The following is a 26,361-nucleotide window of genomic DNA, read 5'->3' on the forward strand; positions in this document are numbered from 1 at the left end:
CAGGGAGGCAGTTAGCGTTGCTAGTGCTGAGGGCCAGTGTCACCAGGTGGAGCTGTTACCAGCATTCCGCAGCTCCCAGCAAACACGCTTCGAAAATACACCTTTTTTTTTTTTTTTTTTTTTTTTTTAAATGCTTGCTGTGGAAGAAACTTCGAATTTCTATCCTTTTTTAAGCAGAGCGGCTCCCTGGGCACCCTGATGACGGCGGCTGCCTTGGGAAGGCTGCCTCCTGGGGAACGAAGTGGTCGCGATCTGTGGCCTTCAGTAACCAAAGCCTGAGACCCCTGGAGCAGTGTCCTGTGCCGCTCAGGGCGGTGACGAGGGGAGAGGCTGCGGGGAGCTCCCCCCCGTGTGAGGCGAAGGGCGGTCACTCGTCACAGCCGCCCGAGCGACATCCCTGCTCTGCAGTCAGAGCTGCTGGCGCCGTACTGCCAGCATCCATCACTACCGTGCAGCCCTGCACATAACACCACCCCCTCGGGCTGTGACCTCACGAGGGCATATCATGTTGCCAAGCAACTGCCACGTTCTGTAGCGCCATGACGTCACCGGCCCGCGCATACCGAGCGTCAGGGGAGACCCCGCTGCTTCGCAAAACCACTATTGGTCAGCCACTTATCCAATCAGCTAGCAGGGCAGCTTCCCGCTGCCACGCGCGCCTGCTTTCAAACCCCGGCAGAGGCGGGCCTGTAGCGCAGCCCAAAGCCAATGGAATGGAGCGAGCTTGGCTCGCCCGCCTCTTTCTGCGCAAGGCGAAGCGATGTTTCGGCCGTCGATTGGCACTCGTGGCTGTCAGTCAGTGCGGCGGGCGGAAGGTTCGGTTGTCAGGCGGAAGAGCGGCGGTCGCGCCTTTGTTGTGCCCGGAGGAAGCGGGTAACTGTGGCGGCCGGCGACTCGGGTGAGTCTCGGTGGTCAGACCCCGCTCTCTCTTCTTCTGTCCCGCCTACGCCGGGCGAACTTGGCCAAGGAGGCCCCGGTAGGAGGTGTTTCCTTGGCCGTGCCGTGGATAACAGTGGTAGTCGTCCATGTGTGCTGGCCGCACCGCGCCGTCAGGCCGAGAGACTAACAAGCTCGTCCCCGCACCTCGGTCTGCTCCTTCGTGACCCACCCTTAAGCTTTTTCCAGGCCCTGAGACAGTGGAACGGAGTTCTCTGCTCCCGTCCATCCACCTCAGCTCAGGGGGGTGGGAAGGGCTTCAAGGGAAGCGGAGGGGGTGGGCGCTGAGGGTCACGGGGCTTTTACAGCTGATGCGGATTCGGGGTAAGATGGCTGAGCTGCTCCAGCATCACACGTGAAGATTGCAGGCGGCCACAGTGTGGAAGCTCGTGTTTTAAGGGTTGTACAGAGACGGGTACTTGCATTGTTAAGACTCCTGCTACCTGTGTTATAGTGTTTCCCTGAATAGGAGTGGGCGAGCAGGTCCTTTAAACAGTATGAAGTGACACATGTCTTTTAACCTAGGAAGAATGCTCTTGTAAAGCTTATTTTACACTGAGTTAAGACTAAAGCATGTGCCACACCTGCGTGCCCAAAGAACGTGCCATTTTATACAACCTCAATTGATCAGCTGTAGCTCATCACTGCCTGTCAAGAGTCCTCATGAAGTAACTCACAACCAAAGGTGGCACTCACTGCTCAGTGCAGACAAGTCCTTGAGTCTCTTCATTCCGCAGTTAAATCTGGAACTGACACCATACTTTTCTTAACTCCACTTGTCTTAACTTTTCCTGTTTTTCTTATTAGAGCTATTATCCAAATGCACAAGAAGTACAAAATACAGTTATTCTCTAGAAAGAAATGCAGTGGGGTTACAAAAGTGTACATACCTATCAACATGCAAAACAGTATATGCACAACATAGAGCATTGCAACTTGGAGAAAATAGTGTTTGGGCATAATTTGGCTTGAGTAATTTAATAATGTCAACGTGTGAAAAGCCTATATTTTTAAAAGTAGAGAAACAAAAGCTCAAATGAATGATATAGGTAAGGGGCAATGTTTGTTTTAAAAAATACATGGTTGTATGTGTTTTGTCCACTTAATTCAGGATGTGAGGGATGGTACCTTTTGAGTCCTCACACTCATGTGTCATGTTTTCCTGCCTCATGATAGGTTTCACTGAACACGGAGAAACATTAGGAAACAATGTCACTTGACTTTGACAGTGGAGCTCTACAAACTCAACATGAAGATGAAGACTATGACCAAGAGGATTATGCAAGAGAACAAGAGGTGAAAAAACCTAAATCATGTAATTTGAAGGCTTTGTGCATGTGGCTTTTTCTCTTACCTCTTCTGCTTTTAAAAAAAGGTCAATTTTGTCTGTCTCTGGACTGAACTTTTATGTGTTCTTCTGAAAAGCATATAATTCTTCTGTTCTAGTTGCAAAAACTGTTGACAGACCTTCCCCATGATATGCTGGAGGACAGTGGAGACCAGCTCTCTAGCTATTCAGACTGCAGCATTCATGAGACTGAGGAGCAGTAAGGAATTTTTTATTGTTTATGTTGAGCTCTTGAGAATAGAGTAAAATCTCAGCTGATGAAGTGTCTGAAAGCAGTCCAAGTAAAGGGGGAACTGTCGTGCAGCTTACAATATGGTTTGTGTTCCACAAGAAACTGGATGCCATTTAATTTAACAAAGAGATCATTTGGTTTCTTTTGTTCTGTTTTTTCCCCTGAAGTTCTAAGCATACAGCTCAGCTGCTTGTCTTTCTACAGATCACATGACCCTGGGAATCATGATGGAAGGTGGAATGATCATCCGTTGATAAGCGGTCCTCAAAATGTAAGCTTGTACGAGCAGTGATGCAGTCAGAAGTTCATGTAGTCTTGTTCACACAAACATGTTAAATATTACTCAAATTCATTAGTTTTCATGTAGGTGACAGCTTTGCTATTAATTTGAAAGTAGTTCTAACTTGAGGGCTGGTATCCCCAGAAAGAGTGGGGTGGAGCCTTAGTTTTGAGAGGCCAATTCTAAACTTCTTACCCATCCATTCATAGGATTATAAACAAGGACAAAATCTGTACCCTGAACAGTTTTTGTGTGACCAGCAAAACGATCATGTTGAAAACCATGGAAAGAATTGGAATGGTCTACATAAAGATGAAGAGAAGAAACATTTGTATGATGTTAAAGATTACTGTGGTCAGAACGGTCAGGAGGATCCTGATGATGTGTATCTTGGTAGAGATGGGTTTAATACACCAAGTTGTTACCAACAGAACAACGTCTATCATCTTCCTGAAAACTTCAGGCCATATACAAATGGCCATAAAGCAGAATTTAACAGTCAGCAAAGTAAAATAATAAATTTTCCAGATACTCCAAAGGAACATCTTAAGGTATTTGAGAAACTGATGTATTTTCCTCTCTCTTTTAGAAAACTGTCACAGGTCTTTAATTATGTGTAATACTGTTACTCCATGTTTTCAGTCTCTTGCTATCAGTTTAAACTGTGAAAGCATTAAATAACTGGATTTTCATATGTGCATGTTATGATTTTATTTTTTCTCTTGTTTGTTGGCTGGGTAGAATTCCATGAGGTAGAATGAGTGAATGTGATTCACTTTGTTTGCTCTGTCAAAAATGAAGCTTCACCCTTACCCTGTAATGCAAATTTCTGTCATATTTAAACAACATGCTAAATTTGAGCCTGAGAAAGAGTACATGCTAGACCTCTTAAAGTCAACCTGTTAAATGAAATGTATTTTAATTAAGCCAAGCTACAGTTGTAGTTTTAATTTATTTCCTCTTATGTATATACTGTCACAACAGCAGTTTGTTACATCTGATGTTGTCAGTGGCCAATCACCTGAGTCTTACAAAGTGACTTATAAACCATACCAAAATGGCATTCATCAACAAATTCCTGTAGTCCAAGAAGGACCCAGAAGAAACGAGATGTTTGAAGATTTGCAACATGAGTTCTTGGGCAATGATGAAAGTAAGTGTTTACTGTGTAGACTTGAAATAAACTTGTATGAAAAGTCCACTGGAAATCAGCAGCAGAAAACCTCTTAGTTTCATCAGATTTTTGTTAAGAGGACATCTAAAAGCTTTGTGATGTATAATGATCTTTTATTTTGCTTTTAAGCTTACGTTGGGATAGCTCCAGTTTTGGTGAGGATTTTTTTTTTGGTGGTCTCTTGGGTTTTTTTTTATCTAGAAATCATCCCTTTGATTAAAAAGGGTTTGAATTTCAGGCTATTTAAAAATGCGGTTTTGATTGGTGAAACTGAACTAAATTATTTCTGATGGCTTGATTTGAAGTCTTGCTGGTAGTTTGTCTTGTTTATAATATTAGAAAATAATGGCTTGCTGTACCTTAGGAAACATCTTTTGCTTGGTGCCACATTGGGCTTTTACTGTTAGGTACACTTTGAATGACAGACTAACATGCTTGATAGGCATCATATGAAAATGTATAGTTGCCACAAGACTGTGGGTGAATTCACAGCATGTAAACTTTTATCTGGCATTGCTGTTAGGTTTGTGTTTTGTTAGTAGTACCTACAATTCTTCAGCCACTGCTGCCAAAGCAACCCAGGTGATGTGAATCAAACATGGATTAAAACATGATGCAATTTTGTGAAGCAGCAGTGAATTTGGCACTGCATGACAGAAGTGTTTTGGGGACAGAAATTACTTATGACAATGACTGTCTTGGTTGATTGACTGTGCTAACTTGTCTGTACACTGTCTGAAATTTGGCAGATTCTTCAGAAAATATGCAGATTCTTCAACTTCAAGTTCTAAATAAAGCCAGAGAAAGACAACTGGAAGAACTTAATGAAAAGCTAGAAAAGAGTGCACAGCAGATTAGGTATTTGGATCATCAGCTTTCAATGGTCAGAGGTAAAATGTTTTCAACTAATTCTTAAATTTTATTCATATATAGAACCTTTTTTATTTTATTCTGAAACTTCTCTGTGTCTCTGCAGGAATTGTTCATATTTATAAACTTGATTTGGGATTATGTGGACCTAACCCTCTTTCCCAACACTCTTCTAGAAGAAATTCTGTGGGTTGGTGCCTGACTGCAGAACTGTCTTTAACTTTTACTGGGTTCTCAAGACCACCATTGTATTCCAGAGTTTACATGTGCCAGGCATTAAAAACGTACAGAAATGTGAGAAGTTTGTTAAAATAGTGTGTTAGAAGTAGGGGGGAAAAAAAAACAAACAAAACTAAACCTTATTTGAAGTGTGTATCTTTGACTTTTTTCCTTTTTGAACTCTCTGGTTAAACAATCCACTTCCTGAACTGTATGCAGAGAGAAGCTCTTCCAAAAAAGACTGGTACTTGTTTTGTTCTCCCTTTCTTATGGGAACAGACAAAAAAGAGTAATGAGTTTAAAGAACTAAACATATAATTGTTAGAATGTGAAAGGAGGGAGAAAACTTCAGCTCTCAACCATTTTACCATTTTGTTGTGTCTTGGCTTTTCCTTCTGGGGAATTATTTTGTTTTCCCTGTAAATGGTGTAAGGGGTAATGCTAATTCCTATTGCTGACAGAATGGGGCTTGTTTCCACTGGGGTTCTGAAGGCACAATATATCAGAGTGCTTTGAGCTACTAGGGAGAAAGTGGTTACTGGATAGAGACTGAGTGTTTTTGTTCTGTTATCTGTGTGCTGCCTGCAATATGAGACCAAAGACTTATTCTACAGAACAGTTATGTAGAACAGGGATACTGAACAGTCACGTTCTGTGAAATCAGTGGGTGACTGGCCATGTTTCTCACACAATTGTTATGTCTCTCTCTTAAGATGAGAAGGATGGCTTGGCTGTTAGTCTTCGTGAGTCTCAAAAACTCTATCAGAATGGAAAGGAACGGGAAGCACATCTTGAAGGTCAAATAAAGGCCCTTGAAACTCAAATTCAGACTCTTACTACCAATGAGGAACAGGTAAACATATTACTTACATGTTTTTTTAATAAATTAAATTATAAATATTTTTTAAACAGCTTATTGTGGAAGATCCCTGCAGTTGTTTGTGATGCATTTGCATTAAACAGAAGTGCTGTCCTCTTGAAACGCTGTCTGTGATCATTGCAGAAGCTGAATATATGATGAATGAATAGGATGCATTGGTGCAAAGCAGTATTAAAATCCAGGCATTATATGAGGAACCCTTGCACAGAGAAACCTTAACTGATGTACAGAATATTGGAGCTAAAGTAAAATATAGGTAACTGTGTGTTACTCTAATACCGTTGCTACAGATGCGGAAGCAATCCAAAGTTGCAGAGGTGGCCATGGAAAGCATGCAGAAGCAGCTGTTGGAACTCCAGCGATCAGATGCCCTTCAGCGAGCCAGAGAACAACATGAGACCATTATTTCTGCACTCAAGCAGAAGTATGAAAAGCAAGTATTATCATTAGAGCAGAATCTTGATGCTACAAAGTCTGCACTCTGTGAGCAGGTGAGATGATAATTTAGGATGCTGTGTACTATACTGAAGAGGCTGTAGAGCTCTTCATGTTTCCTAAATGGCTGCTCTTGACATATAATTTTAATAACTGCTTCTGGAATGTGCTAAGCAAATGGAAAGGAAATTCTGCATAAGTCTCAGGGTTATGAAGCCTGTGTGTCATGTTTCTATAAACATATCCAGGCAGTTGTGAGCTCCAGTCGTGTTTGTACATAGCAGATGCAGAGAGGTGGGACTTCATTGTCTTAGCTTCTCTCCTGATCTTGCATTCTGTGTGAAACCCTTTTTGCAAGAATACTAGCAAATAAATCTGGGAAAGAAAATAAATAGTGATATTTTTGTAAGAAAAACTGTTTAATAAACAGTTTATTCCTAAGCTTTAGTTTCAGAATGATCAAGGATAATTAACCACTGAACAGTGACTTTATTTTTGAAGTACAGATTTAAAAGAACGGAGAAGCAGCCTGCTTTAAGATGGCATTTGATATGAATTGTGTCACATAGTCACAGAGCTTGTTAAAATTATCTTACCTGACATGTCATGAGAGTCCATAACACTGTTAGAAATACTGAAGCAATGTAGTTTAGGCAGGTCACAATAAATTCTCCTCCTATTTCACATAAAAAAACCCAGAATTAAATTTCCTGAATTCTAGTTCTATAATTCTTGTCTGAACAAATACATGGTTTGCACATTTGAAAGGGTAGCTATCACTCACGTGTAATCAAGAGTGCACTTAAAAAACCCCACCAAAACCACCACCACCACCAACTCCCCCCCACGCTTTCATGGTACTGGGATACAGATTTCCTGGGTTTGGGGAAAAAAAACCATGAAGTCTGAAACCATGAAGATGAGGTACTGTGCTTCTCAGCTCTGTGAAGGTAACTGCAAGTAATGCCTCATGAAGGTGTGCTTTGTAGATCATGTGAAAATAATCTACAGTTCCACCTTTACAGAGCATTGGAACTTGCTAGCTTGGCTGAAGCACAGTCAAAATAAACCAAGTTAAGCTCAGGTTTACTATAAATAACGTGAAACCTTGGTTTTTCTGCAGTAAACTACTTAATGTGATTAATTACAGGGGACAATGTGATTATTCACATCTATGTATGTGTTTATATGTGAGTGTGCTTACTGTCCCCTAGTGAAAACTGATACTGTAAGACATCACTTGTCAGCCAAGGACAGTGTTTGATCTGTGACAGATTTAGCTGGCCTCTACCCCTTGATTCTTTTTCTTCTGTGTCTTATATATATATGATTATTGTTTTTCTATATCCAGACCTGTCCTAGATGGCTAGATGCTTTTTAACATTAATAAACATCATCTTTCTTCCTAGAAAGAGCTTTGCAAAAATCTAGGAGAGCATGTTAAGCAACTTGAAAAAACACTGGAAGAAACCAAATGTGAAAAAACTGAAATAATAAATAGACTGACAAGAAGCCTAGAAGAAAGCCAAAAGCAATGTGCAAATTTACTGCAAACAGGTCAGCCTTGTACTCATACGTTATCTTTCCTTCCAGAAATGGCTCTAATTTTTGAGAAGTATGAAAGTGCACTTTTGTGCTCCTATTGAAGTGGAATAATCAACATTTAGCTAACTGTAGTAGACTGTTTCCAGTGGATTAGTCAGGCTGAAGTGAAGTCTGGACTCAAGTGTAAAAAACAAGAAAAATAAAACCCAAACCACTGTTCCTTCTCCTCCTCAAAAAAAAAAAAGAAAAAAACCCACCAAAGCATCCCCCCACCCCCCTCAAGAAAACCAAACAACAACAAAACAACAAAACCACAACCAAACACACACTAAAGCCCTGTGCAGCAGTGATGGAAATATGTTTATATGCACTTTGTGCTGCCTGCATGTAATTTTAGTTTTGGATGAAACAACAGCCCTTAAGAACAAGCTACTTGTTTTTGTGTTGAAGCATTTGACTTGAGTTGTCATTCTAAATTCAAATCTCAATGAGAAACTAATTGGGTTTGTGGCTGGAGGCTGGTTCCTGGAAACTTTTATTAGTAGGACTAGCGTGTGATTTGTATATTTAACTTGTGCCTACCCTTACACATCCAAGCCTTTCACCAGTAATGTGTATTGTAGCCATTAGTGAGCACAAGAAAATGGAAACAGAGTAATGCTTCTTACCAGAACCAACATCTCTGTTTTTAAGAGTGATCTATTTTCAGATTGCAGTCTTTCCTGCACATTCATGACCTTCTCTCTCTCTCTCCCCCTCTTCTTTCCTGCGACAGGCTCAATGCAGGAGATGAATCAGTTACGGTTTCAATTGCAACAAGCTCAGTCTGCACACATGATAAGCAATAACATGAACAAAGCTTTGCAGGTAGTAAACTTTTTAAAATATTTTCTTGGTTTGCTTTTAAGGAGATGTGCATTATAGACAAGAGAATTGATGGCTGAAACTTTCTATGCTGGGGAAACAAGGACATCTCATTTCAGTAAAGCAACTTTGCCTCTCAGTGTTGCATGTTGGGACCTTTTTTTTTACTACATGTGTCTGATGAGTTCTAATTAAAAAATAGTATTGGCACAGATCTCATGTGATACATCTATCTAATCTGCTTGTGGAAGAAGAATGTAAATTCTGTGTGCTAGGAATCTCATCATGGAAGCCAGAGGATTAGTCAGAGATAATACATTCAGAAATTTACCTTTTGCCAGCGAAGGGAGTATCAGTGTTCCCTGTAAAATAGGAGTGGAGGTTTGTGTTTGCAACTCAGTTTGTATTTTTGACTTAAACATATTGTCCTGGAAATTAGGAAACTTAGTAAGTACTAGACTAATAGGCTGTTTATTCAGTAAGGTGCTTTTCTGTTGTCTATTTCACTGTATGAGGGTAGCAGGAAAGGAGTAAGAGCAAAAGAAATAGTACTTCCTATATGAACTGTAGTAAGAGTAATACAATATACTGATCAACAGAAAAATAATCCCTAATTTCTTTTAACATATGCTTTGCTAGGGATATAAAAAACGATAGTATAAATAAAACTCATTCTAGTTGATTTGTGTAAATGCAGCTAAATACAACAATGTTTAGAAGGAATAGCTCTGTGGCTTTGTTTTCTTTGGAAGAATTATCATGGGCCTAGTGTGTTTGCTGAGATTTTCTTCTCAATGTGGTGGTTTTAAAATATTTTTTGTGTGTGTTTTCCTTTAAGGAAGAATTAGCAGAACTGAAGGAAGAAATAGCTTCATATGAATCTGCTGCAAAACTTGGAGTATTTTTGAATGATGCAAGTGAAGAGCTGCACATGAACCTAAGTGATTCCTATGTAGATTTAGGAATTAAAAAAGTCTCTGGGAAGAAACCAGTGCTCTGCAGGTATTGAGAGATTCTTCTTGAAAGGAAAATTTAAAATGCTGAAGATCTTATACCAGTGATGTGTAAAAGGTGGCCTTACAGATCAATATTGTTTTTTGGTGGATACTTGGAATACTGCATGTATTGTCAGGGAATATGTCAAACAGAAAACTGAACTAATACTGTTAATTGGATGCCTAATTACTGCTTAAATCTTCTGGTTTTATAAGGACTGTATTGCTGTTCCTTGGATTGTAAGGATTATATACATAGGTACCATGCCCCCCCCCCCCCCTCAAAATTTCCACAGATGTTTTTTTAAAACAACCAACTGAGTTGTCTCAAAATACCTTGTGTCATGCAAGAATGAATCTTTTGGGGCAAACAGCAGAATAAATTAGCTTCCTCTGCATTGATTGCAATTTGGTGAAAAAGCATATGGCTTCTGTACTCATGCTCTCATTCTATTTACTGTGACCTCTCAAACATCCATATTTCTGGTAGCATTAGTTGCTCTTCTCTTTGCTACTGCTGCCTGTCAGCTGAATGGTTTTTATCTTTTAACTACTGAACTGGTTGTTTTCCCTAATAGTGCAATACAGAACAGAGGCGTGGATAAAGCGCTGTCTAAAGATGAAATTATTGCAGAATTAAAAGCTGAGCTGGAACGTTTACTGAGCAGTAATAAAATGAAGAGAAACCAGATTACTCGATTGCAAACTGATCTTAAAGATTGTCAGAAGACATTAGAGGAATACAAGCAGTTGTTGAAAGCAGAAAAAGCATCAAAAGAGTCAGAGGTTTGTTCTGTTTACACTTCTATAAAGGTGAAGGTACACTGGATTTTAGTGAACTGAACCAATATTTAAACTTATGGAAACAGCCTAAAAAATTTACTTGCAGCAGAGTATTTGTAACAACTAAATAAATCTGTCCTTGAGCTTAAGGAAAGTATCATCATTTAGATGATACCTTGCTACTTTTTCACCAAAGATAAGAGACAAACTGAATAGCACAACTTGGGCAGTGTGAGTTCTGATATAGTGGCTTACTTGCTTGATAGAACTTAAAAGCCACTCACCTTTCTTCATAACTAATCTTCAGTGGAGAAAGTAGGTTTTCTTTTACCAAAAAGGCCTTGTCATTTCTCTGAGAAAGGTGATAGTATCACCAGGTTATACAAATGGAACATTAAACAGATTGCCTTCAGAGGGCCTTTGCTGTGTGCTCTGCTTAACAAAGAAACTCTTTGATCGTGTCTCTCTCTTCAGCCCATTATTAACTTCCCTTTATAAACTCATCAGACTTGTTAACATCTGCTCTTGTAATCTGTACATTGTGACCTGGATGTGGGATAGAAATATAATACGCTTGAGAATTGTGCTCTCTGTTGGATGAGAATAGTCACTCAGTTTGCAAACAAGAGTGTGTATTTCTTGAAACCTTCATAGTGCTCCAAGTTTCAGGAATTCATCTAGAGTAAGAGAGATACTGCTCTGATCTTACACTCCAGTGATTTCCTTTTAATTTTTTTCTCTTAAGTAAAAAAAAAATTAACAGATTTTACTTTTTTTAATAACATTTTCTGAATGTCATTTTAATTTGATTTGTTTTCAGCCTGTCACAAATCTGAACGGTCAGTCAGTGGCCACTTCTGATAATCTTAGGGAAGAAATTCTGAGACTTAAAACTGCTAATGAAAATTTGCTGCAAGAAGTTGAGGTGAGACACAGATGCTGCTTATACCTACCAAAATAAAACCCCACCAACCAAAAAAACACCCACAACCCCCCACCCCATGATAAAACCTGAAATTAGAAAAGTTTCCATACAACCCAGTTGACTCTTGTTCACCCAGAGCCATACTTCAACTATTGAAGAACTGAAAGCAAATGAGGAAAAACTGAAGAGCTTAAATCAAGATCTCTGTTGTCAGATGAGAAAGATGGTTCAGGATTTTGATCAGGATAAACAAGAAGCAATTTACAGGTAAGCCTAAGTCTATTTAGTTCCATTTTGTGAGCTTTTAGCCTGCATCTATAATCTTGCAGCAGTTATCTGGTACAAGGACAGTCAGCATTAGAAAGCTAATTTCTTTCTTAAGAAAAAGTTGAATTGCGTTTAAAAGAGTTGAAAAATTGTAGATAGCTTTTTCTTTCTGGAAACTGTAGGTGTGAAAGAACTTATCAGCAGCATCATGAGGATACAAAAGCACATTTTGAGAAAGACCTGCTGGAGAGGTGTGCTGCAGAAAAGCAGCAGCTTGTTCAAACCTATGAAGAGACCATTTCACAGTTGAAGTAAGACCATTTCTTCCACTTCCACTGGAAGTTTCCCATTTCATGTCTGGCCCTCAGTGCTAGTTACGCTTTCTTTAAAACAGACTTGTGTAAAGACTAATAATAACTAATCTAACCTGTGAAGGGCTAATATAGAGGAGCTGAACAGAGAGATGACTGCAGTGCAAGAATGTTACATCGGAGTCTGTGGGGAGAAGGACACCTTGGAAGCTACTTTAAGGCAGAAATTTGAGCAAGAGCAGCGGCTGAAGGAAGAGAAGGTACTAATGGAAATACCTATGAACCATGTAATTTCAGACTGTTTTTAAGATGCGCTGTCTGTAAAGTGTATTGCACTTTGTAATTGTTTGAGGAAGATACTTAGAAAGATGCAACTGTATTTAAAAATTAATACATACGACCTATTGGTTGTTAAATTAATCTGCTGTTGTGTCCTGGGCTTAAATATTGTGGAAGTAATCCTTCTCAATTGCTCTTCATTTTCACACAGCTTTCATAATTTTGGCTGTTGAGAACTGCTTAGTCAGCAGTGTGAGATTTACCCTTTGTGAGACGCTCCCCCCCTCCTCCCCCCCAAAATGATAATGCAGGTTTTCTTTTGCCTAAGTAGAACTGATGTACCTTAATAATGAATTGGTATTGCTGTATTGAGTAAAAACTTTGCTTTTCTGAAGATTTCATTGTGAAATGACTAAAGTTGGTCAGTTGCCTTGCTAAGCAAGTACAGTAAACAGGTGTGTGGCAGTTTTAGGCTATGCCTTTACAAGGTGCAATTCAAAGTATAGTAGAAATAAAGATGCTTGATGGGAAAAAAACTTTCTTTAGAGCAATAGCCTAATATAACCTTTGATATCATGCCATAAAACATCTCCTGTGGAGATTGGAATCTCTTGTACAGGTGTCAAGAGTAAGATCAGTGCACAGACTCTAAAGAATTACTCATGTCTCACATGCATTTTCATCACTTTGTACCAGAGCAGTTCACTGTGCCTTGGAGAAAAAAGAAATTTAAATGTAGTTTTTGTTTGGTTGGTTTTTTTTCCCCAGCTCAAGAAACAGCTACTAGAAGAAAAAGAATGTTCTCTTAACCTTTTGAGGACTGAGCTTGAAGAGAAACACAGCAGTTCTATGATGGCTACCAAGAGGCAGTGGCTGGAAGAGAAAGAACATCAAATTGCAAAGGAAATTGCATTAGCCAAAGTTCACTGGGAGAAGGAAGAAAAAGAGGTGTGGTGTTTAGACTAGGGGGTTAAAGTTTTCTTTCCATTTTTTTCCCCATTGCTTATTTTCAGAAGGAGAACTTGTGTGTATATAGACTTATGCACTGTTGTTGCCATTTGAAGTGGCTTCTGAGGATCTGTTGTTTTAGGAGCTTCTGAAGAAGTCATTAGGTATTGCATGAGCCTCAGATTTTGGGGGAGAGACCCACCCCCAAACAAAACCTTGTAGAGTAACATGCAGAAGGTTGTGAATGTCACAGCTGATAATAGGCTGGATTTTTCCACCCTGATTATGCTTTCTATTGTTCCATTCAGCTATCATTTGTGTATCCTGCCCCATAGAAGAAAGCTGTGATGAGTTCCCAAACTCTCTCCTCTCGGAGCATGTTTTTGATTTTTCTCCTGTTAGGGAATATTACTGATGTAAACAGAATTTTGTTTGTGAAATAACAGTAAAATTCGAATTACTTGGACACTGGGAAGGTTTTCTTAAAAAAAAATATTTTTTTCCTTAGAATAAAGAACAAGTCATTGCAAAAATAGAAAAAGAATGGCAAAGTAGGCTGGAAGAAGTGCGAAGAACTGTAGTTAAGTGTAATGACCGCAGCAGCCAAACTGATCCAGTCACAATTGTGGACGAAGCCTCAAGTAAAGAGTTAGAAGGGATTGTTGAAGACCAAAGGCTGCAGACCCAGAAGTCTCTGAAAGAAAATATGGCCTCTGAAGAGGCCTTAAAAGAATTTAAAATAGAACTGGAAAATAAATACCATAGAAATCTTGCCAGACAGGTAATAAATAACTGTTCTGTCTGCCTGGTGCCTGTGAAACTGCCACTTGTGACTAAGTCACCTAAAAACTAGTCCACTTACTTTCTCTTAAGCTCCGTAGTTGATATGGGGTATATTAGAAATACACATTTTGGGGGGGAAAAAAAAGTTCTGAAGAAGCTGGGGTTTAGTTTTGGTTTGGGGTTTTTTGTTGTTTATGTGTGAGGTTTTTTTATCTTATTTTCTTTTTAGCTCTTAGTTTTTTCACACAGTTGAACAGGTTTTGTAGGAGTTTTGAGCAGAACTGAGCAACACTGACTTAGGTTTTATACCATCTTGTTAAGAAATAAATTTAGTAGTCCTTGTTTTGCTTTTATTTTTGCATTAGGAAAACGTATCAGATGCTGCTGGGTCTGATTCCTTGAGTTTCTGTGAACATAAGCAATTCAAAACAAAGACAGTTCTTTCAGTGCTATATGAAAGTAACAATAAACATTTAGTCAGTGGTGGTGGCTGAAGTAGGTTTTTTAATCTGCTTGTAGGTAGATGCAGCTTTAGCCCAAGCCCGTGCCAAGTGGCTGCAAGAATTAACAGACCTCAAAGAGTACAGAATAAATCTAAAGGCAGAACAAGAAAAGTGGGAAAAAGAACACAAAGAGACTGCAGCAAAGCAGGTAGCCCAAAATACTTCTTATGTGTGCAGTGATAAACGGTTCAGTCTTCCGTGTCCACGTATTACTGAGGAATAAATGTAGACATGGGTGGGGAATTGTTCAAGAAAGATGTTTCTAGTGTACACTGGTTCTGAACCATTTTTTTTGCCTATATAGGATTATATTTTTCATTAAATGATTTGAAAATCTTTTCTAATAGAATGATAATGACCCAGGGTTATATTTTATGTATATATATTTATAATGACTGTATTCTATATTCACCAGCTAGCTCTAATTCTCTCAGCTGCTGAAGAGAAGTGGAAGAAGGAGTATGAGAATGCAGAGAAATCTGGACCAAAAGTGAAAGAACTTGAAGAAAAGGTAATTTCTCTTAAGAAGGAGTTGGAGCTCAAGAAAGAAGAAATTCCTGTAGCTATTAAAGCAGAACTAGCAAGAGCCCGTGCTCAGTGGAACAAAGAAAAGCAAGAAGAAATCCTGCAGATACAAGAGCAAAATGAAAGAGACTATCGGGTGTTCTTGGATGATCATCGAAACAGAATTAAAGAGGTACTTGAAACAGCAAGGGAGGATCTTGCAAAGCAGAGGAATGAGCTCTCCATTCAGAAAGAGGCAGAAATAAAGATGTTACTAGACCAAAAGCAGCAAGAGTGGGAGGCACAGGAAACAAAGAGACTGCAGGATGAAATTAATCAGTATGAGGAGAAGATTTTGGTTGAGCTTGAGTACTTGTTGAGCGAAATCCACGAAGAACTAGTCAAGTGCACACATAATAAGCAGTCTTGGAAGGATAAGTGCTTTGACACTCCTGTTCAATTAAACAGTCAATGCAAGGACAAACTGAAGGCTTGCTTACGAAAGGCTTATAGGACCACCATGTACACAATTCTGGAACAGAATGAGCGAGAATGGAAAGAGGTAATAATTCTGTAAGTTGTAATTGCCAACCAAGAAAGGGATTTGAGAAGTTAGATTCATAACAGTTTTATCCCATTATAAAATATCTATGTAATCCTGAGGAGAATCCAACACTTGAACTTGAGTTGATGGATAGCAGTCCTTAACCATAAAAGAGGGCTAAGTCTACCATTAGCAAGTGGAAAGGGAAAGGATGGGTGTAGCTTTGACCCCTGCAGTCTTTAACAAAGAGAGTGTCACTCTTGGCCCCCTGGGCACACTGCTGGCTCATATTCAGGTGGCTGTCGATCAGCACCCCCAGGTCTCTCTCTGTTTGGGAGCTCTCCAGCCACTCCGACCCCAGATTGGGAACCTGTTGAATGTCCCTTGTGACCTGTTACATGGATTCTGTCACTGAGGTTTGTTTTGGTTTTGGGGGCTTTTGGTGGTGGTGTTTTTTGGGGTGTTTTGGGATTTTTAGAGATTGTTGTGCAGCTTTTTAATTTTTATTTTTTAAAGCAATTTGTAGTGCTGATCAGATAACAATTGTAGAACGTGCCACTTTTTGTCCCCTTCCTTCCTTGCTTATGATACAGACAAAGACGACAGCAGTAAATACTTTGAGCAAATAACTTGTAGTAGAAATGAATAACCGATAAACTGATCTTTATCTTAGGATTAAGAGTCTTGCTTAACTTTATTGTGGCTCCAGGAAATACATTTCAGTGTGCCTGTCCAAATGAGGAAAGACATTTTACTCTCTTGTAGAGGAGCTTGGAGCTAAGAAGAATTCTGTCCAGAAGTGTCTGTTTCTGTTGTTTTGGCAGATGCCTCCTTTTGCAGTGTTTATGCTTATAGTAAGCTTTTGATTACAGAGAGCAACCCACCGGAAATGCCATTGCCATCCAGCATTTAGTAGTTGGGGAATTATCCAAGAATAGGACAATGGGAGAAACTGGTTTGTTTTTCAAGAAATGATGGGTGGAAATGAAAAGGAGTATGAAGTGATTTCTCATGACAGTATTACTTATTTAGTGATAATATATTTTTGTTCAGAAAGTGTACCTTTATGTGTTACTTTCACGATGGTAAGGAGAACTGGGAGTTTCTCTGCCTGATGTATCTTCTCTAATAGAAGTGGATGTCTCTTGGTAAACTGTTTTTAATATGCCTTTGAACTTCAAAATATTGGTTGGCTTGAACCACCTCATCCAGTCCAGTTTCATAATTTCTTAGTAATGTCCTCTCTTATGTTACCATAATAACAGTAAACAAAGGAGCTACATTTTGCAAGATCATTTTCCTGTCCTTCTACTACCAGTATTTGTTCAGGAACTCTAAATGGTTCCAACTCCTGTATATGCTTTAAAAAAATCCCACATGTTAGAGTCAGTTATTTAAAGACACTGTATAGTTCTGCAACGTTAAGGGCTACTTAGATTTCCAAAATAACACTCAAAGACAGCTAGGTATTGGTGTTGCAGTGCATTACACTAAGTAAAATTTCTCCATGCTAGACTATGCGTTTATCTTATGATCTAAGCTGCAATGTACAGTTCTATAGCAAATTCATAGCACCTACATTCCAATTACTAAAGCCATTTGGTGGCCAGGGTAGCTTGTTTTCATGAGTAACATACTACTTACCCACTTTAAGATAGTGTGGCACACTTTGGGGGTTGGTTTGGGTTTGGTTTGTTGGGTTTTTTGTTTTGGTTTGGGTTTTTTACCTTTTTTTGTTTTCAGGAAGTTATTTTTCAATTGCAGAAATATGAAGAGCTAGTGAGTAGTGTAAATAAAGAATCATGCTCTTGCCTGCAATGTGATGAAGGACAAACTGGGACTGTGGCAAGACCTCCTGTGTACAATGTTGAGCACCAAGCAGAAGCACAAAGGAGGCTGAGGAGACAGCCCCCCTTGCAGGAAACTGGAACAGAGAAAGGTATTTGGTTTGTTTTTCATCTGGCCAATTCTATATCATCAAGTTAAGGTTGTTAGTAACAGTCTTTCATAGCTGATGTCCTATTGATGACAGCAGTTTGAAGTTAGTTAACTCATAAATATTTGGGTTCCAGAGAAAGATGCACTTTTTTGACTGAGGTTGTTTAATATTGCACTAGGTTGTACTGTGTTGAAATCACAAAGTGAGCAACAAATGGTACTAGTCTCCAGCTTACTGACATATTACTAAGCTTTGAGGCTTGATTTTATTAAATGCTAGTAGTTTCAGCTGCTTAAAGCCATGCTTCAGAATAGCTGCTGAATTTGTTTCAGGTGGGGGTTGTGGACATAAATGTTTTGGAGGATGTGGTTATCGTTATCAATATTAATGCTTGTGGTGTTTAACAGCTTGTAAGCCAGTGCTGATCACAATAAGCAGGGTATAGTCTAAACTGTTTTCTAAATGATATACCAAATCAGCTCTTTCAGAAAAGGAATTCTTCATAATATCTTTGTAAGTATAATATTGACCTGGAGTGGCAGTTTTTTGTGATTCTTTTGATCAAGTAGTTGAAAAAACGTGAATCCCTCAGTAGTGTTTCTCTCTTTTTTTCCTTCCTTTCCTCTGTCCTCCCTCCTGCCCTCAATATAGGCTTTAGCTTTGTAGCTCTTCCCAGAGCTGTCACATGTAGTACAGCAAAACTGGAGGCAGTGTAGCTGATGACAAACTTCATGGGAGGCACAGAAATCTCTTTGGGGCTTTCTGTTTAGTTTGAGTTCTTGTGCAACCAAAAAACATAAAGCAGGAAAACACAAGGGACTTTTTGGCTTTATGCCTGTAGCATGGCTTGAATTCCTTCAACACCAAAACAACAAACCATCTATGAAAACAATACAAGCAGTGCCGTTCTTCTGTCTCTAGAGCTCCCTGTCCTGGCTATAGAGAGCAGCCCTGGCTCTCTTGGAAGTAGCCCAGTCTTTGTGAGTTTCCTAACTTAACTAGACTCAGCTGCATGTGAGGCTTCTCAGCTGGGAGAGTCTCCTTCAGCTGACTCTGAAAGACCCTACTTGGCTGATGTGGGGTTGTTTTCTTTGTTTTGTGGGTTTGTTGGGTTTTTGGTGTTTGGATTTTTTTTGTTTATTTGTTGTTGTTTTTCTTTTGGTGTGGTGTGGGGTTTTTTCATTAAAAAATACTCGACCTACAAGTCTCATATCACTGACTGAAGACCCAAATCTTCACTGATGGGAGTGGATTGAGACTGTGAGGGCTCAATGACTTGGATGCAGCAGCATCTATCATGACAGGGTTCCAGCCTCTTGTGATTACTTTAATTAGACTAATGTGTTGTATGCTTTCCAGCAACAGAAAGACTGAAGTAGAACACTGGAAATAGTAAGGTTGGACTTCAGTATTTTTTTTTTTTTGGTCCCATGATTGATTATATAACTTTTAGCAATTATTGTTGCAGATCAAAAATGTACAAAAAGGAACCTTGGGTCTCAGGAATGTTTTTCGTGTGAACACTGTTGCCAAGAGCTTGAAACAAGAGAGTAGGTGTTCCAAACTAGAAACAAACATCTACAGCTTGCTAGGAGGGAACATGAAGTGAAGTCAGATCAAATCTGAGGTTAGGATTGTTTATCACCTAAGGACAGTTTTGGCTCTGCTTTGTTGGCTGCATAAGGCTCTTTTATCTGTTGTATTATTTTCTTTATTCTGTCATATAAGATTTAGTTTTCAGCGGGTAGAATGGAGTGTGTGTGCATACTTAAACCAAACAGCCCCATCCGACATAAAAACCCAGAAACTGACCACCCATACGCCTCACATCCCCACCCTCTTTGTTTTAAACAGTACTTATCAATATTTTTTTGTTGTTGGAAAAGACTTTTAAAGTCATTGAGTTCAACCATTATCTAACTCTACCAAGTCAAGTGCTAAACCACGTCCCTTAGCGCCACATCTGTGCGTTGTTTAAACACCTTCCTGGGGAGCTTGTTTCAGTGTTCGATAACCCCTTCAGTGAAGAACTTCCTTCTAACATCCAATCTAAACCTTCCCTGGTGCAACTTGAAGCCATTTCTTCTTGTGCTTTCACTTGGTACTAGGGAGAACAGACCAACTCTGATCCTGCTACAACCTCCTTTCATGCAGTTGTAGACAGCGAGGAGGTCTCCCCTCAGCCCCCTTTTTTCCCTAGATTAAACAACCTCTGTTCTCTCAGCCATTCCTCACCAGACCTGTTCTCCAGAGCCTTCACTAGGTTCATTGCCCTCCCCTGGATCTGTTCCAGCACCTCCATGTCTTTCTTGTAGTGAAGCCCCTGAAACTGGAGAGTACTCAACAGTGGCCTCACCAGTGCTGAGTAGAGGGGGACAATCACTTCCCTGGTCCTGCTGGTCACAGTATTCCTGATACAAGCCAGGGCATTGCTGCCTTCTTGGCTGCCTGGGCACACTACTGGCTCATTTCAGTTTGCTGTTGGTCAGCACCCCTAGGTCTTTCACTGCTGGGCAGCTTTCTATCCACGCTGCTCCAAACCTGTCTTTGCTGCTTTAGTACTTTTTCATGTGTATCAGGAAAAGATTAGAGGAAAACTCAACACATGGCAGATGTTAAAGTATGTGCATACGTGGATCCTGTTGCTGATGAGAGTTGTGCAGATAATGGACACATGCACATACACAAACATCTGTGAGTCAGGGAGTTCTTTAACTCCCTGCTTTGGGTCTCTACTGCTACTGCATACATCTCCCCCTATAGTGGGAGTATGAAGAGCAGAGTGGCCCCAAATGTTGCTTAGTGGTTCTTTGCACCAGTAGTGGTAAGCCATTGACCAGATTTCTTGTACGTTCCTGCAGTTAATAATAGCTTGAAGCTATAGTTCTGCTTACTTTCTTTCATTGGTAAACCTTAAAGAGGTCTTCAGTAAGCTTTATTTAGTCTCTTTGCCTTAAGTCAAGAACTCCTTTCTTTGTTGTGTCACTTTGAAAGAGAAATACGAGTGAGTGAAAAAAGGTCTTTAGTTCTTAATTCTTTCTTTCCTGTGTGACAACTGTCTCTTCCAATGATGGATATGAAATACCTACTCTGGTTTTGGAAGTTGCTGAAAGAAAGGCTTCTGTCTGTAGTATGGAAATGAGGCTTTTCTGAAGCAATTTCTGATGGAAAAAGATTATATCAAGTAACTTCTTGAGATTCTTTCATTCAGTAATAGTGTTATCCAGTACTTTCTCACAACATTGCTTGTGAGATAATGTTGCTTTGTTGTGATTGCCTTGTCTTTGCTGTCCAACATCTTATTTTTGGTGTTTCCAATATCTGTATCACTTTCTGTGGGCAAACTGATAGCACCCTCTGGTAAAACTTCCCTTAGACTCGACCATCGGTTTAGTCAGTTGCAGTATTATCTGACTTGGCATGTGCATTTATTATAGTGCTCTTACAGTGTGTACATCTGTCATCCTTTCAGCATAATAGACTCTCTCCTGTATTATTTCATGTAACTTGGTAGAAGTCTGTGAGGGCTTAATGAGGATGAAAAATCATTGGCATATCGAACCCCCTCGCTGTACCTGTAAGTTTGCTGCTGCTGGGTCTCCCATTACAGGCTTCTCCTGCAGAGAAAGTCATACTGATTCATCTGTCAACAAGAATTCCTTTTGTCTAAGTTTAGTTCTGAGAGATTTGTTGGAGGAATGGCTGTTTAGCTTCATTCCTGTGCTCAAGAACTTTTTCTTTCCTACTTGAGCATGATGTGCCATATGGAACAGAGTTCCCATTCAGTTGGTATCTGAGGAGCTCTATCCTGTTGTTCAGCTGTATTCAAGTCAGCAGAGGCCTTTGTTTTGAGGAGCTGAACAAAGAGAATGATGGTTTCTCTGAAAGAAAACATGTTGGTTATTTGAATAAGAGGATCGTTCTCCCTGCAGCGTGGTAATCAGTTGAAGCTGCACATAACAGTGTTCAGGGCTCTTTTGCAAATTGTTTTGGTTTAGGCTCTCCTTAGAGTATGACAGGAATTGAACTTGCTGTGAAGGTTCTGGCTTAGGAGAGGTCTCAGGCTGCATCCTGAGGTCAAATAGAATTGTTTGAGCTTGTCTCAGGGAAAGGTCACTGGCCACTGTAAGGAGGTTTGGCAAATGGTCAGCTTGAAGTAAGCAGATAGGAGGCAGTAGGTTGTACTGAGTGGCTAAATAGTCTTACTTGCCAAAGACACTGGTTTTTTTCTGGTGTGTGGGCTTTTAATGAAAAGCCTTGGTTGCCTGCTGTAATAAATTTTATGCTCATACATGCCTGGTATCTCTGAAGTTTCATCTCCAGCACAGTGTTAGTAATGATACAGGAAGCCTTTAAGTTTATTTTAATTACTGTATGAGATGGCTTTATGTCTTGAATAAGTTTCATTGAAGTGTATTGTGATTGATTCCTATGTGCTTATTACTGCAACAACTTTGTTTACTGATGATGCTTTGACATTGAGCTCTTAGACAGCAGTTTATGTAATAACTTCTGTCCAACTCAAATTGAGAGAAGCATAGTAAATGATGGTTCATCCTTGGGTTTTGGGGTTTTTTGGGGTTTGTTTCTTTGTTTTAACAGAAAATGAGAAGGTTCCAGAAACTTTAACTGTAGACAACTCTGAGATGAAGACTAAACTGAAAGACCTGGGAACACCACCAAGGTATTTAAAAGATCTAACCAAGCTCTTTGTGTCTTTTTTTTTTTTGGTAAGATACAAGCTGCTTTTCTTTTGGAGTGTGACTTATGTGCATTTCAGGTCACTGTCAAAGGGAGGCATCTCAAAACCTTGTATGTCCTGTGATGCTGTGAAAGGCCTGGAAGAAATGCGTGCTCAGTACATTAAAGCTGTGAACAAGATTAAGTGTAAGTAGTAAACCTTTTTCTGAAAAGTTAGGAGAGTACAATAATTTACTTTGTCACCTTCTCCTCCTCCAGCCAACTTGCACAGGAATCTTAACAGCTGAAGCACGTGGGAAGTAAATTTTTCCCCTCATACTAGGGTGAATGTGAGAAATGGTATTGTCACCATAGTCTTGGACAACATTAATTGTGATGGATGAAGCCTTGTTGTGCCATCCTTGCTTTGTTGCACTGTATTATGTCTTTAGAAGTGGTAAAGCGTGTTTGGGGAACTGATGTTTCATCTCCTGCAAACAATCCGCATACCTTAGGACTTTTCCTACGGGACAATCTGCTCTTTTGTGGTGTATCCTGCCTTCTGGTTTAATCTACAACCTTCTGGCTGAGGAGCAAGGCTTAAGTGTAGTGCCAGGTCTTATTTGAGCACAGCAGGCCCACAAATACCAGCTGCACTGCCATTGCAGAATTCCTATACCAGCCTTTTACCAGCCAACTTTCCTCCCAAGTCCCTATGCCTAGTGTTTTCTGTTGCTGCTGAAGATGCAGAAATGGACAGCTGAATTCCTGTCTGATCCTTCACACCAGCCTGCTCTGGTTGTCAGTGTCACTTATGCAGTAGGTAACAGTTGGCAGAAGGATTTGGGCAGAATGTTGGCAGGCAAATCCAGGCCCTGACTGACTTGCTCCAGGTTTGCTAGACAATCCCAATTTGTTGTATTGGCTTTCTTCGACCCCTAGGGGAAAACTGGTACTAATGAAGTCTATTTGTAGGTGACATGCTTTGTTATATCCGTGAAAGTAAGGAGCGAGCTGCTGAAATGATTAAAGTGGAGGTTTTAAGAGAGCGCCAAGAAACGGCACGGAAAATGCGCAACTACTATTTGACGTGCCTTCAACAACTGCTTACTGATAATGGGAAGCAGGAAGGGTAAGTTCAAGTATGTTTGGAAATGATTGCTGGGTTTGTAATAGTGTGTGTAGACACTGTTCTGATGTTTGTCCACTTTGGAGCAAAAGGTGCCTGACATGGGGTCACTGCTGAGCAGCCTGGCATACTGTCTTTGCAGTATTCTTTGGGGTCTTCTGTTGCCTGGCATGTTTATAACCATGGTAATTTTATAAGTGTTTTGTTTCTTCAGAAAAGGGTTCTAGGGTAAAGGTCTGACCTTGGCCCATGTCTAGGTAGGAATAGCTCTGTTTCTTCTGTCAAGTGCCATTGGAAACATTGATGGAATGAGTCATAAACCCCCAAACTTTCCAGTGGAAGCTGTGAGAACCTTGGGGAGTATATAAAAATTACTCAAGAGCTATAATGTTACCTTGAAGTAAAAATGTGGAATTGAAGAGGAATTGCCCCTGAACTTTGTGGGGGTGGGAGGGGTGTTTTGTTGTTGTTTTGTTCATGTTCTGCAATTCTTGGCAGAGCTGAAAAGAAAATAATGAATGCTGCCAGTAAGCTTGCTACAATGGCTAAAGGACTTGAAACCCCTCTTCAACACATTCCCCAAAACAAATCTGCTCGCTCAGGTATGTTGGATTCTGTAGTTGTGTTCTCTTCTTGACCATGTTGATTTAATATAGCAATACTACTAATGCATGTAGTTATGAAATTGGGGAAGGAAAGTGAGCCACTGTTTATTTATAAGCTTGCTAATGGTGATGTGAATATGAGCTGCTTATTTTGACAATGCATACAGTTCTGCATTAAAACAAACAAGCAAACAGAAGAACCTAGGGGGTTTTCCAGCATTAACCTTTCCTTCAATTAATCTATTTCCTTTCCTCTTCCCTTAGCTCTGCTCTTAAATTCTGATCTACTGCCTGGCGCTGAGCACTCAAAAAGAGATCGCATGCCTCAGACTAGGTCAAACCACGTGGAAAGCAAATCATGTGGTGAAAGCATTGCCAAAAAAGCCAGTGAAAAAGGTGTAGCACGTGACTTGAGACAGCAGTTTGATGCAGTGCAGGCTGAAACTCAACACACACTTCATGAAAAAGTTACTTCAAATATTCAGAGCAGGAATAATTCTAAGAATCTGGGTGGTGCTTCAGGAGATGCTCTGCCAGAGTTTTATCCAAATGAAAGTGGAAGAGGAGGAAAACACACCCCCACCATAACTGCAGACAAAGGACTCCTGTATGCTGCTAGTAGTATGGCACTTCAGAATGCTCCTCTGGCTGCTTTTCAAACAGCATTAGAAAATACGCATGCACCCAGCTGTACAACCGGCTGCGCCATCTCTGGGACAACTCATCATCTGCTTAAGACCAAGAGTGCAAGAATGATCTTAAAAGAGGATATGTGTATCCAGTCATGTGGGAAACAGAAAACTAAATCTAAAACAACTCAGGAATCTGATTTTCAAAAAACTCCAGGGAGAGATGATGGAAGCTGCAGTGAATGGAACACTGTGAATGGAAGCCACCGTCTGGATCATAGTGACATGCCCCTTTTATGTTCTGAACAGAAAGGTGGCGGTGATGTGCAAGTACAGGCTGCACGCCGTGAAGAGTTTCTTCACGTCAGGTTGTTTTCCCCTGCAGATGAAAATGTTGGCTCTTGGAGCAGCACCTCCAATGGCACAAATCTCAGCACAAAAAGCAGCACTAAAGTTTGTAGTAGAGGCCACCTGACAAACCCAGGGCATGCTTTATTCCTCAACTCTGACAGATCAGATCTTGCTGTCGCACAACTGCATGTATCACCAGATTCAAATGTAGGAAAATGCTGCAACAAATGCTTGGAAAAGAAGTGATGTGGAATCCACTGTCTCTTCAGCAGGTAGTGGTTTTGGAAGCCCACTCTAACTTGAACCAATACCACCAATTCCTTATTTGACGGAAAAATAAAGACATAACTTGATTTTTAAGTAGAAGTTTAAGGATTGGGGAAAACCTGTTCTACTGTGTCCATCTCGTGGTCAGTGTGACACAATTTGAATGTGATGTGAATTCTATAAATGCTACTTGAAATATTCATGCAAAGTTTTGTTTAACACTTTCATGACTGTTTATATTGTATTACATACAAATTTATTAAATAGAATATATTTTTTATATTAAATTTAGCTTGGAGTGCAGTGTTTACCACAAATTATAGTAGCTTTGTTTTAGATAACCTCTTTAAATAGTTATGAACATTCTTTTCAGAGATCAATGAGAGGTGTTTTAAGAGTTGTTTTGAAGTATTTTGATTGGCTTTTCCACTTTAAAGGGCCCCTTGTAAGCCTCTATGTTTATCCCCATAATAAAAGCAGAAATAGTTGCAGGTTTTTTATTAAATTATTAAAACAAATCACGTATGAAGTATTCTTCCCTTTTGTACAGCAAAAACTTGATGGGCATCAGAATGGATATTCTAATATATACCTCTTTTTGCAGATGTTCCTTAAACAGTATGGGTTACCAATGTAATCTGAAGACCTGGTGTTTCTCCATGTGGTGGTTAGCCCTGGTTGGGGGCCAAATGGTCACCAAAACCACTCTATCGACTTCCATTCTTAGATGGACAGGAGAGAGGGGAAAATGTAACCCAAGGCCTGTGAGTCAAGATAGAAGCCATTTAATAGCATGAAAAGCAAAAGCCAAGGCTGTGCATGGAAGTAAAAGCAAACAAAGATATTATTTTCTATTTCCCATCTGCAGATGATGAGTCACTCCCAGGAAGCAGGGCTCCAATACATGTAGTGGTTGCTTTGGAGGACAGATGTCATCAATGAATGTCCCCAGACTTCCTTCTTTTCCTTAGTTCTTATAGCTGAGCTGATGTCATGTGGCATGGAATACCCCTTTGGTCAGTTTGGGCCAGCTGCGTCACCTCCCTCAGCCTACTGTTGGTGGAGGGGCTATATTGCAAAGGCACAGCCTTTAGAATAAACCTTTATTTAGAATAAACCAAACCAGGTTGGAAGAG

General features: G+C 39.9%; 1 protein-coding gene across 6 annotated transcripts; it reads left to right on the forward strand.

Moving 5' to 3' along the window:
* Positions 1–815: 815 nt before the first annotated feature.
* CEP152 (centrosomal protein 152) lies at positions 816–25,733 on the forward strand. 6 transcript variants are annotated; one of them, XM_068143771.1, is made up of 27 exons: positions 816–898; positions 2,113–2,232; positions 2,383–2,483; positions 2,721–2,787; positions 3,006–3,347; positions 3,781–3,949; positions 4,720–4,860; positions 5,773–5,912; positions 6,230–6,430; positions 7,784–7,931; positions 8,695–8,786; positions 9,622–9,785; positions 10,357–10,564; positions 11,382–11,486; positions 11,623–11,753; positions 11,936–12,064; positions 12,189–12,324; positions 13,112–13,291; positions 13,800–14,072; positions 14,594–14,725; positions 14,993–15,643; positions 17,390–17,564; positions 22,167–22,248; positions 22,345–22,451; positions 23,220–23,376; positions 23,872–23,975; positions 24,243–25,733. In XM_068143771.1, the coding sequence occupies exons 2-27, from the start codon at positions 2,146–2,148 to the stop codon at positions 25,202–25,204; spliced, it is 5,184 nt and encodes a 1,727-aa protein (XP_067999872.1). In that variant the 5' UTR covers positions 816–898; positions 2,113–2,145; the 3' UTR covers positions 25,205–25,733. The 6 variants fall into 6 exon arrangements, with proteins under 6 accessions (XP_067999872.1, XP_067999873.1, XP_067999874.1 ...); XM_068143772.1 differs by having other exon boundaries at positions 3,784–3,949; XM_068143773.1 differs by lacking the exon at positions 14,594–14,725.
* Positions 25,734–26,361: the final 628 nt, after the last annotated feature.

This window comes from Melanerpes formicivorus, unplaced genomic scaffold (genome assembly GCF_026170545.1).
Source record: "Melanerpes formicivorus ecotype bairdi unplaced genomic scaffold, bMelFor1.0.p_v2 SCAF_10, whole genome shotgun sequence".
NCBI lineage: Eukaryota > Metazoa > Chordata > Aves > Piciformes > Picidae > Melanerpes > Melanerpes formicivorus.